This window comes from Engraulis encrasicolus, chromosome 13 (assembly GCF_034702125.1).
Source record: "Engraulis encrasicolus isolate BLACKSEA-1 chromosome 13, IST_EnEncr_1.0, whole genome shotgun sequence".
NCBI classification, from domain to species: Eukaryota; Metazoa; Chordata; class Actinopteri; order Clupeiformes; family Engraulidae; genus Engraulis; species Engraulis encrasicolus.
The window spans coordinates 43,785,212-43,800,457 of record NC_085869.1 but is presented as its reverse complement, the minus strand read 5'-3'; the positions used below and the strand labels follow the sequence as shown (position 1 = coordinate 43,800,457).

At 43.2% G+C, this 15,246-nt stretch overlaps 1 protein-coding gene across 1 annotated transcript; it reads left to right on the top strand.

Annotated features, from left to right (window-relative positions):
* The first annotated feature begins 7,220 nt into the window (after nucleotides 1-7,220).
* slc40a1 (solute carrier family 40 member 1) lies at nucleotides 7,221-14,921 on the top strand. The gene is made up of 8 exons (XM_063213973.1): nucleotides 7,221-7,541; nucleotides 7,678-7,745; nucleotides 8,335-8,494; nucleotides 8,773-8,888; nucleotides 10,298-10,424; nucleotides 10,859-11,116; nucleotides 12,183-12,845; nucleotides 13,704-14,921. Exons 1-8 carry the CDS (start codon nucleotides 7,508-7,510, stop codon nucleotides 14,030-14,032), a joined length of 1,755 nt encoding a protein of 584 aa, XP_063070043.1. The 5' UTR covers nucleotides 7,221-7,507; the 3' UTR covers nucleotides 14,033-14,921.
* The last annotated feature ends 325 nt before the right edge of the window (nucleotides 14,922-15,246 follow it).

Below are 15,246 nucleotides of genomic sequence, written 5' to 3'. Positions count from 1 at the left end.
TGAACTAATGAAATGAAAATGGATTCAAAGGGAGGTCATCGGTGTGCGTTTCAACCTTTCTTTACATTGAACTTATACATTTTTACAGTAAATGTATTCATCTTGGTCTCTAGTGAGATGAACAGACTAAGGATATGGATCACTGGAACCATGCTGTATGGTCAGAAGAGACCAAGATAAACAAATTTGCTTTAGATGGTGTCAAGCATGTGTGGTTGTCAACAAGTGAGTTTTACAAAAAAAGTGCATTATCTGGCTAGTCAAGCATGGTAGTGGGACTGACATGGTTTGGGGATGCATGAATGCCATCAACATTGGAAATCTGAATTACACCTATGGTAAAAGAAACATGCATGTCAACATGCACTGTTACTACTGATGCAGAGCATGATACTCTCCATACGATTACATTGAAATCTCACACCAATCTACTTAAGTCGGGCAGACTCAAAATATAAAAGTTCAATGTAAATAAAGGTTGAAACGCACACAGATGACCTTCCCTTTTAATCCCTTTTCATTTCGAGATGATTCAGGCCAGCAAGGCCCCTTCTCTACCGGATTTTAATCTGGGGTGTACTGACTTTTGTGGGTACATGTTCAAACATTATTGGCTGTATTTTGATTTTTTTGAGTGAATAACAAATTTAAGCGATTAAATATGTTATGTGAAATTTCTTTAATGTTGTCTTATGAAAAGATATACTGTTCTTGCAAATCTGCACAAATGTGAGGGATGTACTCACCTATGTGACATACTGTATGTCATATCTATTTACAAACAGTAAAGGGATCTATATTCATTCTGAATGTAGTCTACACTCCTCAGTTGGCGCCCCTAGAGGAAGAGTGGAGTCTCTCGCCCTTAAAACCTCTCTGGTGTGTTTGAATCAATAATGCACATGCATTCAGTGACAACGTGATTTCTGGACGGCCGGGTCAATAGACAGATTATGCATTCAGGGTTAAAGCCATTCTGTTGCGTTCATTGTGGAACGAGCTTTCCTCTGATCTCATCTCAAGAGGTACCAAAAGATGCAGGCAGGAGATTCTTAACACTGAAGGGCAACTTTCTATTACATTGACTTCTTGAGTCTTTTGGTTTGGGAAATCAGTTTACTTAGGAGGTTCACAAGTTCATTTATAAATCCCCATCAGAAGGTACATCCTGTAGAGCAGACGTTGACAATCTCAGGCCAGGGGGCCACATGCAGCCCGCTGAGCCATTTCATTAGGCCCGCAGAGCCTTTTCAAGAAAGACAACTTTTAAATAGAAATCCATACGGTCCCTCAACAGTCTTTAAATTGGTACCCTAAAACAGAGGTCTTGTGAATGTTCGATTAGCAAGTACATAGGCTACATCTTTACATTGTGCAGGAATGGCATAGCTGACAAGTTATTTTATCGCACACTATTTCTTATTATTGACACGGGCAAATTGTCTGTGACATCTGGCCCTTCTGGCAATACTCTACACCCAATGTGGCCCTTGGACCAAAATAATTGCCCACCCCTGCTGGAAGAACAAAAGAATAGAGTTTCCACAGCGATTCACAATAGCACCAGAAAATGACAAGTACAGCCACCATCTTGTGTGAGTATCTGTGCTCTTCAATCAGTGCAAAAGAGTGACACATTAATCAAGGACCAGATTTGAAATGTCAGGCTAAATATCTACTTAAATCATATGAATGATAAAATACACTTTGAAATCAGTTCATGTTAGCTATATATTTCAAATATTGTCCTTGATAGCATGTGGATGGATATTTTTACCACATTAATTCAGACATTTTTTTAACAGAGGTGAGCCATTCATTCATTCATGATCTCCATTCATTACAGGTCTACCTCCAAAATATGGCTGCCAGGATTGCCACGACTATTGGGGTGTAGCCTCTCAAGCCTTGTTCCACCTCTATAGGTAGCTTTCTAAATAGAAGTTTACATTCACACTATATATGCACAGACAGGGCTTCCAAAATAAAAAGCAGCTAGGGGTGCTTAGAATCGGAAGTCTCATTGGAGCAGCGTAAAAGTGGAACAGAATAATAATAATTTAGGCCTGGATTAAAGTGGGAAAAATTGTGAAATGATTTGTCTTTGTGTCATTTGCATCACAAAAACAGGGGTGTGTGAGTTCATCTTAATTATAATAATAACAATCATATAAAAGCCATAGCCTTGCATGCACCATATCCTAGAAATCTTGTAAATACAATGATTGAGGACCTTCATGATGGTAAATAGCAACACCTTTGTTGACTTGACATTGGCGTGCCTGCTATGTTCTTTATGGCCACTACATGGCACCATTTTTGTTATTGTAGGGCTCTATTTTCCAGTATTGTGTTCTCAATAATATACCCTTCTTCTCATTGCTTTAGTCGTTGATGTTGGTGAATCGATCAGCCTATACAGTAGGCTATATATTTTTTGCTCAGTTTTTTCCCCTTGGTCAGTATGGGATTTTAACACGGGTTTGCCGTGGTCTGCTGTGTGGTCAATTTGGCCTTTTAAACCGTGACTGCCCTTGCATCTATGAGCCTATGATTTTCAATATCCTCAATTATGTGGACTATTCAAGACTGAGCGTCTTGGTGTGCACAGCTACGTAGATACGTCTTTCAATGTCTGCTGATGTGTGTTTCCAAATGTTTTTTTAATCTATTTAGATTCTGTATACATGTATAAGGATATTTTAAAATATAAAATGTCAGTTGGGGTCATTTTTGTAGAGATTTCTAAAACTGTTTAAGCAAGAGGCCCAAACCGATGCACTTTCAAAAATATCCATATACAGTATGTGTAAAAAGCATCTTAACCTTGTTGTTAAATGGAGCCTGCTCACGGAGAATATGTAGGCTCTTTGATCATAGTATTAGGCCTAGAACACATAAGTCATACAAATTGTGAATGGCAGGTTAGTGTTTATGACGTTTCACACTATTTAAAAGCACTATTTAATGCTCACCCATTCTTCCCATGATGCACCCCTTGCTCTGCAGCCATAGAGTCTCAGAAAGTTGGCATGTCCCACAGTCAGCAAGATTATCACCTTTTTATGATTTTGTTGGTGAGGTGAATCATGGGTTATAGGGATTGTGAGGACATCTTAGGATGTCAGGACATGTCATGCGTTTTACAACAGGATACAGGAAATGATGTTTTTGTTATGGGATATAATAAAAGTTACTTGATGGTCGGCATGTAGGGCCAATGGAATGACACTTTTCTACCAGGGTATAAAGGCGGGGAGCAGTTCAATTGCCTGGTTAAGTGGACTTTGCCTCCTGACCTGAGCACAGCTCATCTCACGCTGGTCCACCGTAACCTTGTGGTGATTTTAGGTCAGCATTTCAGTCTCGTGAACACGTTGCAGAGTGCGCATACACAGAAGTCTTTTCAGTGGTGATTCAATACATAGTATGACCAACACAGGCCCTGTTTACAAATATCTTCAACCTGTAAACAAAAGGCCCAAATGTATGTGTTTACAAAAAACATTCACATTCATTTGGACCATTTCTTTACACGTTGAAGATATTTGATTCATAAATTAGCATTAAGATAAATTTAATGCTCAATAATATGCAATTTTTGTATATTTGGAGAATGTGAAATCATTGTCATTTCATTATAGAAATCTGTATAAAAATGCAGGCACTGCATGCCAATGGTGATGAACTTGGAACCTGTTTTTATGTGTTATTTTCATTATTTTAATTACTCGCATCATATTTTTTTTGCATTGGCCCAAGCTGCCCAGAGAGGGTCACGTGCAGGGCTGCTGACAGCTTTAGTTGGGCCCACGACAAAATCATCTGAAAGGGCCACCCCATCCAATACATAGCCTACAATGTAATGAGGACCCAATTCGGGCCTCCTCTCTCCCTGGGCCGATACAACTGACCCCTTGGTCCCCCCCCCTGTCGTCCTCTCTGGTCACCTGATGACTATGATGACTCATCGGAGGCCAGGAGCCATGTGGCAAACAGTCCAAGTTTGTTTAGGGTCAGTTGGGTCTCAGGCACGTGAACTCTGAACAGTTTTATATTGATCAAAAACACCTGTTTGAATCTCGATGAAACATTCTGTCAGATGTTAATTATAAACTGACACGGCTCCATGGTTGTCTACTCTCTAGGAAAGTTTCTAAGTCTGCGTTGTATCGTGATTTATGAAAAGATAAAACAAACTGACCACAGCATGTTAATGTTGATTCCAAAGTTGAAAAGACTGGATGTCAAAAAACTATTGTGAAAACACAGTGATGCCATATCATCTCTCCTCCGTCCACAAATGATCCATTTTAAACCAAATGTTCACAGCGTTCAGGCCCTTTCCTTCAAACCACTATTATTGCAGTAATAATAATGACAGGCTAAGATCAGCCATGTCCACTGAATCGCACCGTACAATGCGAACAATAACACAGTGGTTAGCATAGTGCTGCGGGGTGCTGTGTTTTTCATGGGCAGTGTTGGACATATGAGCCTGTGTTTACTACTGAGGTTGCTATAAATAGGTGGGATTAAATAGAAGAAGGGCTGGTGTCTCTTGTGGTGGCACTACAAAGAATAATTGCTGGTAAACAAAATGCCAAATATGTGTCATGGGCACAATGCCGCTTGACCAAGAAGTGTGCCGTGTTTTGTTGTGTGTGGGTGACCACAAACCATACGGTCAGAGACAAGGCAAACATACTGCACCCCCACTATCTCACTCGTACTCTCTCTCTCTCTCTCTCTCTCTCTCTCTCTCTCTCTCTCTCTCTCTCTCTCTCTCTCTCTCTCTCGACAAGGATAGTTGAGCAAGAATAGAGAGGGAGAGAGGGAGAGAGAGAGAGAGAGAGACTTGCATATCTGAAGCACAGTGCATCGTGGCAGCATGTTCTCTAACTTAGATATCTCAGGGGCAGCATATTTCTTGTCTATTTCTGACAGAATAAGGGCATCGTCATCAGTCTGCCAGAGGGGGTAAAAACAATAGTGCTGACAAACAGATTTCCTTCAGGGTGGCACTGCCAATATCTGCCAGCAAAGAAGCGCTCAGTCAGCACACTGAAATGGCACCAAGTATTGTCACTGGCACCTAGTGCTGAGGACAACTGCAGTGGCGACTGCAAAACAATCAACGGGCTATGGATTGCGCAATTACCCATTTTAATATCAAGCTTTCAAACGTTCTCGTTCCATAATGTGTTCAGTGACAGTGTATTAAATGACGATTTCATATCTATTGGGTGTGAGTGTGAAATAGGCTGCAACTCATTTGTCTGATATTCATGTGGTGCACACATGCAAACAGCAGCTGCAGAACAAAAGGATCAGAGACAACTATGACAATACAGTTGAAAGTCCACACACTTGCTCCCATTTTGCTTTTTAAACATTCTTCCCAGTGAACATTGTTGAGATATTTGTTCTTCATCGTATTATGGGAAGAATATAAAAGCGAAATGGGAGCAAGTGTGCAGACATTCAACTTTATTCTCATATTCACATACACATCCAAATCCTTACAGCAATCCCCATGGTGTCACCTCCTAATTACAGCTATGTCATACCATGTTGACAAGAGTTTGACAAAAGTGGCAAGTGGCCTAAGGCCAGTGTCGGTGTGAAAATGAAAACCTATAACAACAGGCTTATGTGGATTGAGGCCTTTGCCTTGTGGTTGTTGGGACGCGAGCCTGTTGATGCCCTTAGTCATGCTCTCTCACACAGCAACTTTCTAAGTAAGATTTGCCTTTGTGGTACTCAGAGGAGAGACATTGTTGCATTGAATAATCTCCAGTTCAGAATAGATGCAGTCATGTGTTATGCTGCAATTCATAGAGGGTGTGGACAGTACGATCCTTTACTTGTGTGCATTTTTTTTTTTACAACAGACCACAGACCACAACACTTTTATTGTTCAATGCATGAAGGTTATTCACAGTGTACCATCCTTTAATGCTGTGCATTTTTTAATTTTTTTTACAGATGAGCCACAGACGTTGAACACTTTTTGTCTCCTCTAACGCTCTAATCCTCAACGCTGTGCATTTTCACAGAGGGACCACAGAAGTCGACCACCTTCTAGTGTTCTCCTCTGAGGAATGTATCTGACCTAGAGAATTGTTTCATGTCATGTGCCATGTTGCAATTCATAATTATAAAGGTTGTTGCCTTAAGATGCCATCCTCCCAACTGTGTGGCTTTGGACATGAAAGGCCTCTCTGATGGAAAAAAGTCCGCCTCAGCAGTGTCAGCACATGGGATTTGTTTCATACCGCCACAGTTGAACTCACGTTTGGTTTGTTTGATAAACCTGAGAGTATCTCCTCTCTGCAGAGCTAATGGCAGTACAAGGGCAAGGGTCCACTGGGGGGTCCAAAATCCAAACACCAGTAGTGGTCACTGTATACCACCACCATCTGCGCTGAAACGTTCCTCTGATGTACTGTACGTGCCCTCCTCTGCTGAAATGCATTGACTTGCAGCAAGACTGATCAGAAGATAACGTTTCTTGAGCTGTAGAGTACGAGTCAAACACACCCCCCCCCCACACACACACACGCACACAACCAACACACATGTGCACCCCCCCCCCACACACACACACACACACACACACACACAAAAAACACACATGTGTTTACCTTTTTACAAATCACTTTTAATCATGACAGCCACCCCGCCCCCCCAATAATTATCTTCAAACAAATTGCTATTTGGCCATAAAAAAACGACTACTGTAGACTCTCTGTCAGCAGGCCTGAATAAAAATCACAGTGCAACTGTATTTTGACTCCGTTCTTCTTCTTCTTCTTCTTCTTGTTATTATTATTATTGTTGTTATTGTTATTATAATTATTATTATTGATGTTTTTATTATTATTAGTATTAATAATAATAATAACAACAACAACAACAATAATAATAATAACAAGAAGGATGAATGTCCACACTGATACACTGAACAAAAGGTAAGCATCTGTTACAATGGTGCACATTCTTGTTAAACCTGCCCTGCTTTGATGAATAGCTGTTTCCAATTGCGGGCAAAATACAGCAACAAACAGGTAATCTCACCACAGACGCCACTTGTAATTCCAGGCCAAAAAGCAAGCCTCCACAAGGGCGCGAGGGAACAATCGAATGCTTTGGTCAACCCCCTCTCAGCTGACAGTCTGCTCGTTGTGTCACGTGACTCGCGCGAATAAAAACTGCAGTGAGCTTAGAAGGCAGCAGCACTGTCATAACACAACAGCAGCGCATAGCTGGTGACTGGGGGCGAGCAGAAATTATTGTTCTGCAGGTAGTCTACCTTCGATCTCTCCGGATAAATCATTTCTTTCCGACTTCAGCTACAGTGTTAGCTAAGTTTGGAAGGGGGGACCGGGAGAACACAGGTTTTTTGCCCGCAAATAAGGAAACATTACCCAGGGATTACTAGGCAACCGCCAAGGAGGATCACCATCCAACCTGATCAAAACAAGATACATTTATTAACACTACGATGGAAAGTGCTGGATCAACGAAACGTTGCTGTGGTATGCTAAGCTATGTAACCTGCACATGCATTAGTTAGCACTATCAACATACGCATCATGTTGCAATAGAACTATTAACCCACATACCCTGGCAATCAGAAGGCTAGCCCACTAACAGCTTGGTTGTTGTTTGCAGAATCTATTCGCGATGTGTTTACGTCGGCGAAGTTCCTTATTTACCTCGGACACGCTCTGTCGACATGGGTAAGTAAATTCTCCCAACGGTGCATTGCAAAATGTAGTGCTTTGTGCATGTTAATAGTTCACCTATCCAAAGGGCTCTGTGTGGTCAAATGTGTTTCAATTGAGCTGAAAGGTTGTAAGTCAGAGAACATTCTTTGTTGAAGTGCCCCAGTTAAGCCCCAGTGTGTGGATAATACAGTCGGCATAGGCCAATACTCTATATTTTTTACTGTTTATTTGCAAAACTCCGACACAATTCTATTTTACGGTAAATGTAATTTGGACACTTAGAATAGCCGACCTGAAACATTTTCCCTTCATGAATGTGGGTTTTGATATTAGGCTTTATTGTGTGTTATAACTTATTACCATGTAATTGCATATCAAATCCATAGTAGGCTACCCCAATATACATGAAAATGTTGAAGGGCACCTACCCCAAGGTAGTGAAGTAATGCAAAAGCTTAACTACCAGAAAAAACGTGAAATTGAATAGTGAGTTTAAAATACTCAGGCTTAAAAAGCAAAGTAACATCATATTATTATTACTACTACTATTATTGTTGTGGCTGTTATTATAAGTGAATATCAATGTTGCTGTGGACTACAGGGGGATCGCATGTGGAATTTTGCTGTGGCCGTGTTTCTGGTGGAGCTGTATGGCAACAGTTTGCTGCTGACGGCCGTGTATGGCTTGGTGGTCGCTGGGTCCGTACTGCTGCTTGGTGCCATCATTGGAGACTGGGTGGACAAAAACCCACGACTCAAAGGTACCTATGTCCAGAAGGCCCCGAACAACAACATGTTACATGGCTTTGTCTGTCCTGGGCTTTGTCTTTACTTGAACTGTGGTTCAGCAGCTCATTGATGGGTAAAGTTGCGGAACAGGTTTGTGGTGACACTGAGCATTATAATCAGTGTCAAAGCCGACCACAGCCGTTCAAACAATATGATGGCAAAAACCCATCTTATAGGCACTGTATATGAATGTTAATATGTCTTTCGTTTGTTTTAACAAAATGTTTCATGTATTTGCTTTGTCCACTAGTTGCTCAGACCTCTCTGGTGGTCCAGAACTCGGCTGTCATACTGTGCGGAATTCTGCTGATGCTGGTTTTCCAGTTCAAGGAACAGCTCACTGAACTCTACAGTGGATGGTTGTTGGTAAGTGCATATCAGTAACGATAAACCATTTTCATAAATAAAATCACTAAGGATAGAGAGGGTGGCCATGTTTCACTCTGTGGTAATGAGGAGAACCTTGTCAGTATGTCCATGTTCCTAAAACAACCCTATTCAACCCCAAGGAGTTATATGATTAGACCCACTTCGTGTTTTTTTTTTGCTTGCTAAGATTTGAGCCTTACCAAGGCTGACACATGACTCGTAATAATTACGCACAATCTGCCGGATTTAGGCCAGTTGGATGATGTTCAAAGTGTGGAGGTATGTTCTCTCCCACTGAGCCCTTGTTGTATAGCCAAGTTCAAAAGACCCATCAACGCTCTGACCACCAGGAACTCTGAGACTCAGACTGACCTGAGGAGGAGGTGGGAAAAGAACCTTAAAATACCCTAGCCTTGATTTTTTTGGGGTATTTTTTTTGCTCTCTTTCTTTGCCACTACAAAAAAAGAAATCACTAATGCGATGAAGGTGAATTGGGGCAAAGGCCACAGTTTTTTCCCCCCAGTGGAGGAAATAGGTTATGAATGCTTAAATGTCGCTGAGCACCACTAGCATTTTTTCCCTTCCAGATGGGGCCCCTAGCCGGTGCTGCTTGCTGACCCCCACGGCATTGCATTTCTGTGTTGAAACATGAGATGCGTAGACTTGGCCAATGGCCACGGCTGCTGCTAAGTCAGCAAGTCAACAACCATGTTTGTAGTGAGAGATTGGCAACCGGCACAGCCAATTGGCTGCCTCTTTTTTCCTATGGCAGAAGCAGCTGTACAAGAAAAGGGCAGAGCAGCAAGCAGTGGTTGTTGATTCAGGTTCAGGTTTAAAAAGTGCTGGCTGATGCCCACTAGTTTTATGTGTATGAGTTAATGATAGATACACAGTGGGCTGGATCGCAATGGCTCGACTGAACTAGTAGGTTGTTGCTTAAAACATAGCAACTGGCCACTATGCTTGAGCAAAGCCCATCAAGTGCATTCTTTAGATCTCTGGGAGCACCATATACAGTACAAGTACACCATAAAGGAAAAGCCTATCTTTACAAGCCTTTCTATCACCTTGCATTCCTAGAATCACCATTTCTGAGAAGCACTGTATTACGCTGACGTCAGTTACACAGTGTTACATAAAATAATAAACTTTGGATAAGACGCTAGATAAGGTCATTGAGTTTACTGAAAGGTTTCTCATTTTTGATATTGTTTTGAGAAATTTCATGCTGGCGTGACAATAAAAGTCTCTTCTTCTTCTTCTTCTTCTTCTTCTTCTTCTTCTTCTTCTTCTTCTTCTTCTTCTTCTTCTTCTTCTTCTTCTTCCCCTCCATTATCATCATCATCTTCTTCTTTTCCTTCTTCTTCTTCTTCTTCTTCTTCTTTTTCTTCTTTTTCTTCTTCAGACGACATGCTACATCATGGTCATCAGCACGGCCAACATTGCCAACCTGGCCAGCACTGCCACGTCCATAACCATCCAGAGGGATTGGATCGTGGTGGTGGCCGGGGAGGACCGCAACAAACTGGCAGGTCAGTGTTGGCTTTGAGAAGGCCTTTGGATCGTGCTCACACAGTAATCATGTTTGTTTCTCGGTAGACTTTACACCTCTTTATTTATCGCCGGACAGTGCCCATAAAGAATTGATATGGTAGCCAGCCATGTTGTTTGTTTCCCTTGACTGACTTCACAATGATGTTTTTTTCGAAGTCTCAAAGGCATATCTGTTGGTTATTACCTCCTGTGTGTATGTGATTGACGTAAATCACTGCCCTGCTTGCATATAAATTAAGAGATACTGTTGTTTCCTGAATAACAGATAAAAGATAACATCCGTGACCTCAGGAAACGGCATAGAAGGAAACTGCTTAATGGCGTCTAATGATCATCACCCAAATCTCATTCGTTTTTTCTTTCATTTCCTCTTCTTCCTCCTCCTCCTCCTCCTCCTCACCATGGTCATCAGATATGAACGCCACGGTGAGGATCATCGATCAGCTGACCAACATCCTGGCCCCCATGCTGGTTGGCCAGATCATGTCGTTCAGCTCTCACCTGATTGGCTGCGGCTTCATCTCCGGCTGGAACCTGTTCTCCATGTGCCTGGAGTACGGCCTGCTCTGGAAGGTGTACCAGAAGACCCCGGCGCTGGCCAACAAGGGCGGCCAGAAGGAGAAGGAGACGGACCAGAACCAGGAGATGAAGCAGCTCAACAGCCAGAAAGGTCAGTCTTGATAAGGGGTGGCTAAGACGCCCATTACCTACCGTTATGCTGGCGACCTGGGTTAGATTCTGGCCTGAGGTCCTTTTCCCATCCTTCTTCTCTCTCTCTCTCTCTCACAAACACAAATTTCCTGTCAAACTCTGCTAATGTCCTGTCCTGAATAAAGACATAAAAGTTTTTTAAAAATCACATCTTAAAGGAAGGTCAGTTCAGTTTCACTGTGCATAGCACATTACTTTCTTTGGTTCTGAAAACATACAAGATAGTACAGAGTACACAAGTCAGTGGTGTCAGAGATGTTGGACATTTGCACAAAAATGTTCTGGAGATTCGACATTTCCTCAGTCCAAACTGAAATTGATTTAATCATAATTGCATTATATTTGTGCTATTAGTGTGTTATGCTGGACGATACGTCTTCCTCAGTTTTAAAAGGAGAAATGTTGCTTTGATTCAGTGTTTCACTTCTTCACAGCCATTGTGAAATGGGTCATTCACAGACACTTCAGACACTTTGGGACCCGACCGACACAGATTTGAATCATACTTGCTGTCCCTGTTTAGTAGCAAGGTAGAACCCCAGCATTTGTGTGAATCTGACACCAATATTAAGGGAGAATGCTACCTTGCTACTAAACAGGCACAGCAAGTATGATTGAAATCTGTGTCGGTCGGGTCCCAAAGTGTCTGATTTCACATGAAATGACCCAAATACTGGAGGTTTTCGGCAAAATAGCACAATTAAACGCACACAGGGTGAGGTGTGTGCGCAGCGTTCCAATAGTCAACTTAATGAAAAAAACAATTGTACTGCATGAAGTTCTGAGTGTGCGACAACAATTGTTTCTTTGAAGATTTTTTTTTTACTGAGACAAGAAAGCTCTCGCACACTTCACATTTGCAGTGTTTACTTGAGATGTTTTGGTCTATTGACCTTCTTCAAGAAATTCAACCTGGTTTCTTACATTGGTGACCCAGGGGTTCCCTTCCTACACACCTGGCCAAAGAAGGTGTGCAAGAATTCTATAAAATAAAAACGTTCTAACGCGCAAAACTCCCTCCGCAGATATGGAAAACGGCGAGGCCCCAGCCGAAGCCTCTCAGCTGATGAACGAGGCATCTGCGGCGGTCGTGAAGACAGCTGCCACCAACGATGACAAGAAGTCCGCCGGCTGCTGCCATCAGATGTCGGAGCCGGTGCGCACCTTCCGCGACGGCTGGGTGGCCTACTACAACCAGGACATCTTCTTCGCCGGCATGGCACTTTCCTTCCTCTACATGACGGTGCTGGGCTTCGACTGCATCACCACGGGCTACGCCTACACGCAGGGCCTGAGCCCCTCCATCCTCAGCCTGCTCATGGGCGCCTCGGCCATCGCCGGCATCTTCGGCACAGTGGCGTTCACCTGGGTGCGCCGCAAGTGCGGCCTGATCCGCACAGGCTTCCTGTCGGGCGTGGCCCAGCTCTCCTGCCTCACGCTGTGCGTCTTCTCCGTCTTTGCGCCGGGGAGTCCCTTCGACCTGACCGTCTCGCCCTTCAAGGACATCCTCCGCCACCTGTTTGGGGAGGGCGCCGACGGCCTGCCCGAAGGTCCCACCATCCCCAGCGTTGCCCCTCTCATGGTCGACGTGTCCAACAGCTCCACCCTGGTGTTCGAGCAGGCACCTCAGGTGGAGTCCTACCTGTCTGTTAGTCTCCTCTTCGCAGGAGTCATTGCTGCTAGAGTTGGTGAGTTGGTCTTGACTTCAGCTGGGTTTTTTTTGTGTTTTTTTCTTTTAGGTTGGTTGGGTTTTGACTCATGCTGTGTAACTTGAAAGGAATAATTGTCTGCACGCTGCACACTTTCAATATTGGCTTGATTTGATTGGTTGACAGGGCCTTTGTCTTCAGGCCAGAAGGAGATCCTGCCTAGTTGATTGGAAAACATTTGCCTGTTTTTTTTTTTTTTTAAATGTCCATAATTGTAATCGTTATTGTGTGAGGACAGTTATTCGCTTTACTTTTCGAACACTTGGGTCACATTATGAAGTGCTATGACATGGCTCCTTAATTTGACATTTCGCTTCGTCACGAGTCATTAGGACCTAATGTTAATGTCACTTAATAGGTATATTGCCAACCTTTGACTCCATTACGGTCAGCGATTTCTGTATTGGAAGTGATAATGAGTCTCCTTAGTCATTTTAATGTGGCAATAAACATGCCTATCTGTATCCTCATAAGACACCTGGGGCATATTCCAAAAATATGGTTACTATTTAGTTACTAGTTAGTTACCTGCTACATTAACCCAGAGTGAGTTCTGAACCTCCTGAGATGAGCAGGTTTAACCTTCAATCTAAACAAAGCCACAGGCTTCAAACCTCCTGTACCAAGCGAGTTGGTGGTCAGGAGTGCTACTTCACTTTTCTTTACTTAAGTAGGTGCTCTCTGCAGTCAAAGATATGACCTCTGCCACAGGCTTTTTCTATTACAAGAGCGACCACTCGCTCAGAGTTGACACACTGAGGTAAAGAGACTAACAAATGGCTCTGCAATACCGCTCTAACCTCTTTCCTACTTTCTCCCTCTCCTCCCCACCTCCAGGTTTGTGGTCATTCGACTTGTCCGTGACCCAGCTCATCCAAGAGAATGTGATCGAGTCGGAGCGCGGCGTCATCAACGGCGTGCAGAACTCCATGAACTACCTGCTGGACCTGCTCCACTTCATCATGGTCATCCTGGCGCCCAACCAGGAGGCTTTCGGCCTGCTGGTCATCATCTCGGTGTCCTTCGTGGCCATGGGCCACCTCATGTACCTCAGGTTTGCCTACAAGAGCCTGGGCAGCCGCCTCCTCCTCTGCTGCTCTCCCGAGCAGAAGGAGGTGCCCGGCGGCAACGACAGCAACGCGCCCTCACTTCCCACCACTGTGTAAGCCGATTAAAGAGACCCTATCCCTAGCCTAGAGTGTTGTCTTTTAGCTTCTACGCTTATATACCAACTCTCACTCTCCTGCGTCCCGTCCCCCAAGGTAGCCTAGCTTACTGCGACAGAGGGACCAAAGAAATTCTACTCTTGTAAACTAACACACGTTCCGGTGACGTGCTCTTTTAGCAAGTTGCCGGTGTCTTAGCAGCATGTCTTGTAACGCTTATTGTTAACCCTTCTGAAGCATTTGCGCTGACTGTAGCAAGAGATAGCAGCTGCAGGTACATACGATAATCGTTACGATAGAGACAGTGGAGTAGAGTAGCAAACGGGGCCAGAGGGCCGCCGGAATCGGTTTGTGCGACGAGCTGTCGGAAGGAACGGGTAGCTAGCCTTGACCTGAGGACAGCCAGCTGCACTCTACTCTCCTTTCCAGCCGAGCGTCGGCCCTGTGCTGTTGTGTAACTCAGAGCAGAAACGTCAAAAAAAGAGAGAAAGGATCCAACAAAGAATGAGGGAGGAGATATGGCAAGTCCCGAGTAAGCACAGTGGTAGTGTGTGCATGCTTGTATGTTTTGTAAGTGGCTTGTACGATACTTCTTGTCACCTTGTGTTTTGAGCTTCATATCAGTACAGGGAATTGTTTTTTTTTTTCTTGAACTGTAGCTTTTGGATTTATAGTTAAGCTCTATGGGTGCTCTTGTAGCTACTGGTGTTTTTTTCCGTTGTTCAGTTACTATGGCTTGTTAAGCTATACTATTAACTACACTTGAGCTGATTTTGTCCCGCGCTGTTCCGAGTCAGGCCAGGGATAAAGTCTCTTTAATCCGTGTTATTCTAAAGGTTATGCAAAATGTATTCATTCAGGAGAATATAAACATCTGAATATAACAGTATATTCTGTCAGTATTCTACATATTTGCCTTTGGTGGTGCTGTCATGTAAAGCCATTTGCTAATATATTCACCTTCTCATATATACCAAAGCCAAACTTTTTGAGGTGGAAGTGAGGGAATTAATGTTGCTGTTGTATGTTGATACATTCCAAAAAAATATGTCTGTGGTGGTTTGTGATCATGGTGATGACCAGTTTAAATTCAAGTGGGCTGAAGTACATCACTCTTGAATTTGCCAATGGCCATTTTTAAGAGATTGCAGCTGCAGTGTGACTGAACATTGTAGCCTGTAGCATTGTTTTTTTTTTCTTTTGTATTTTACAAT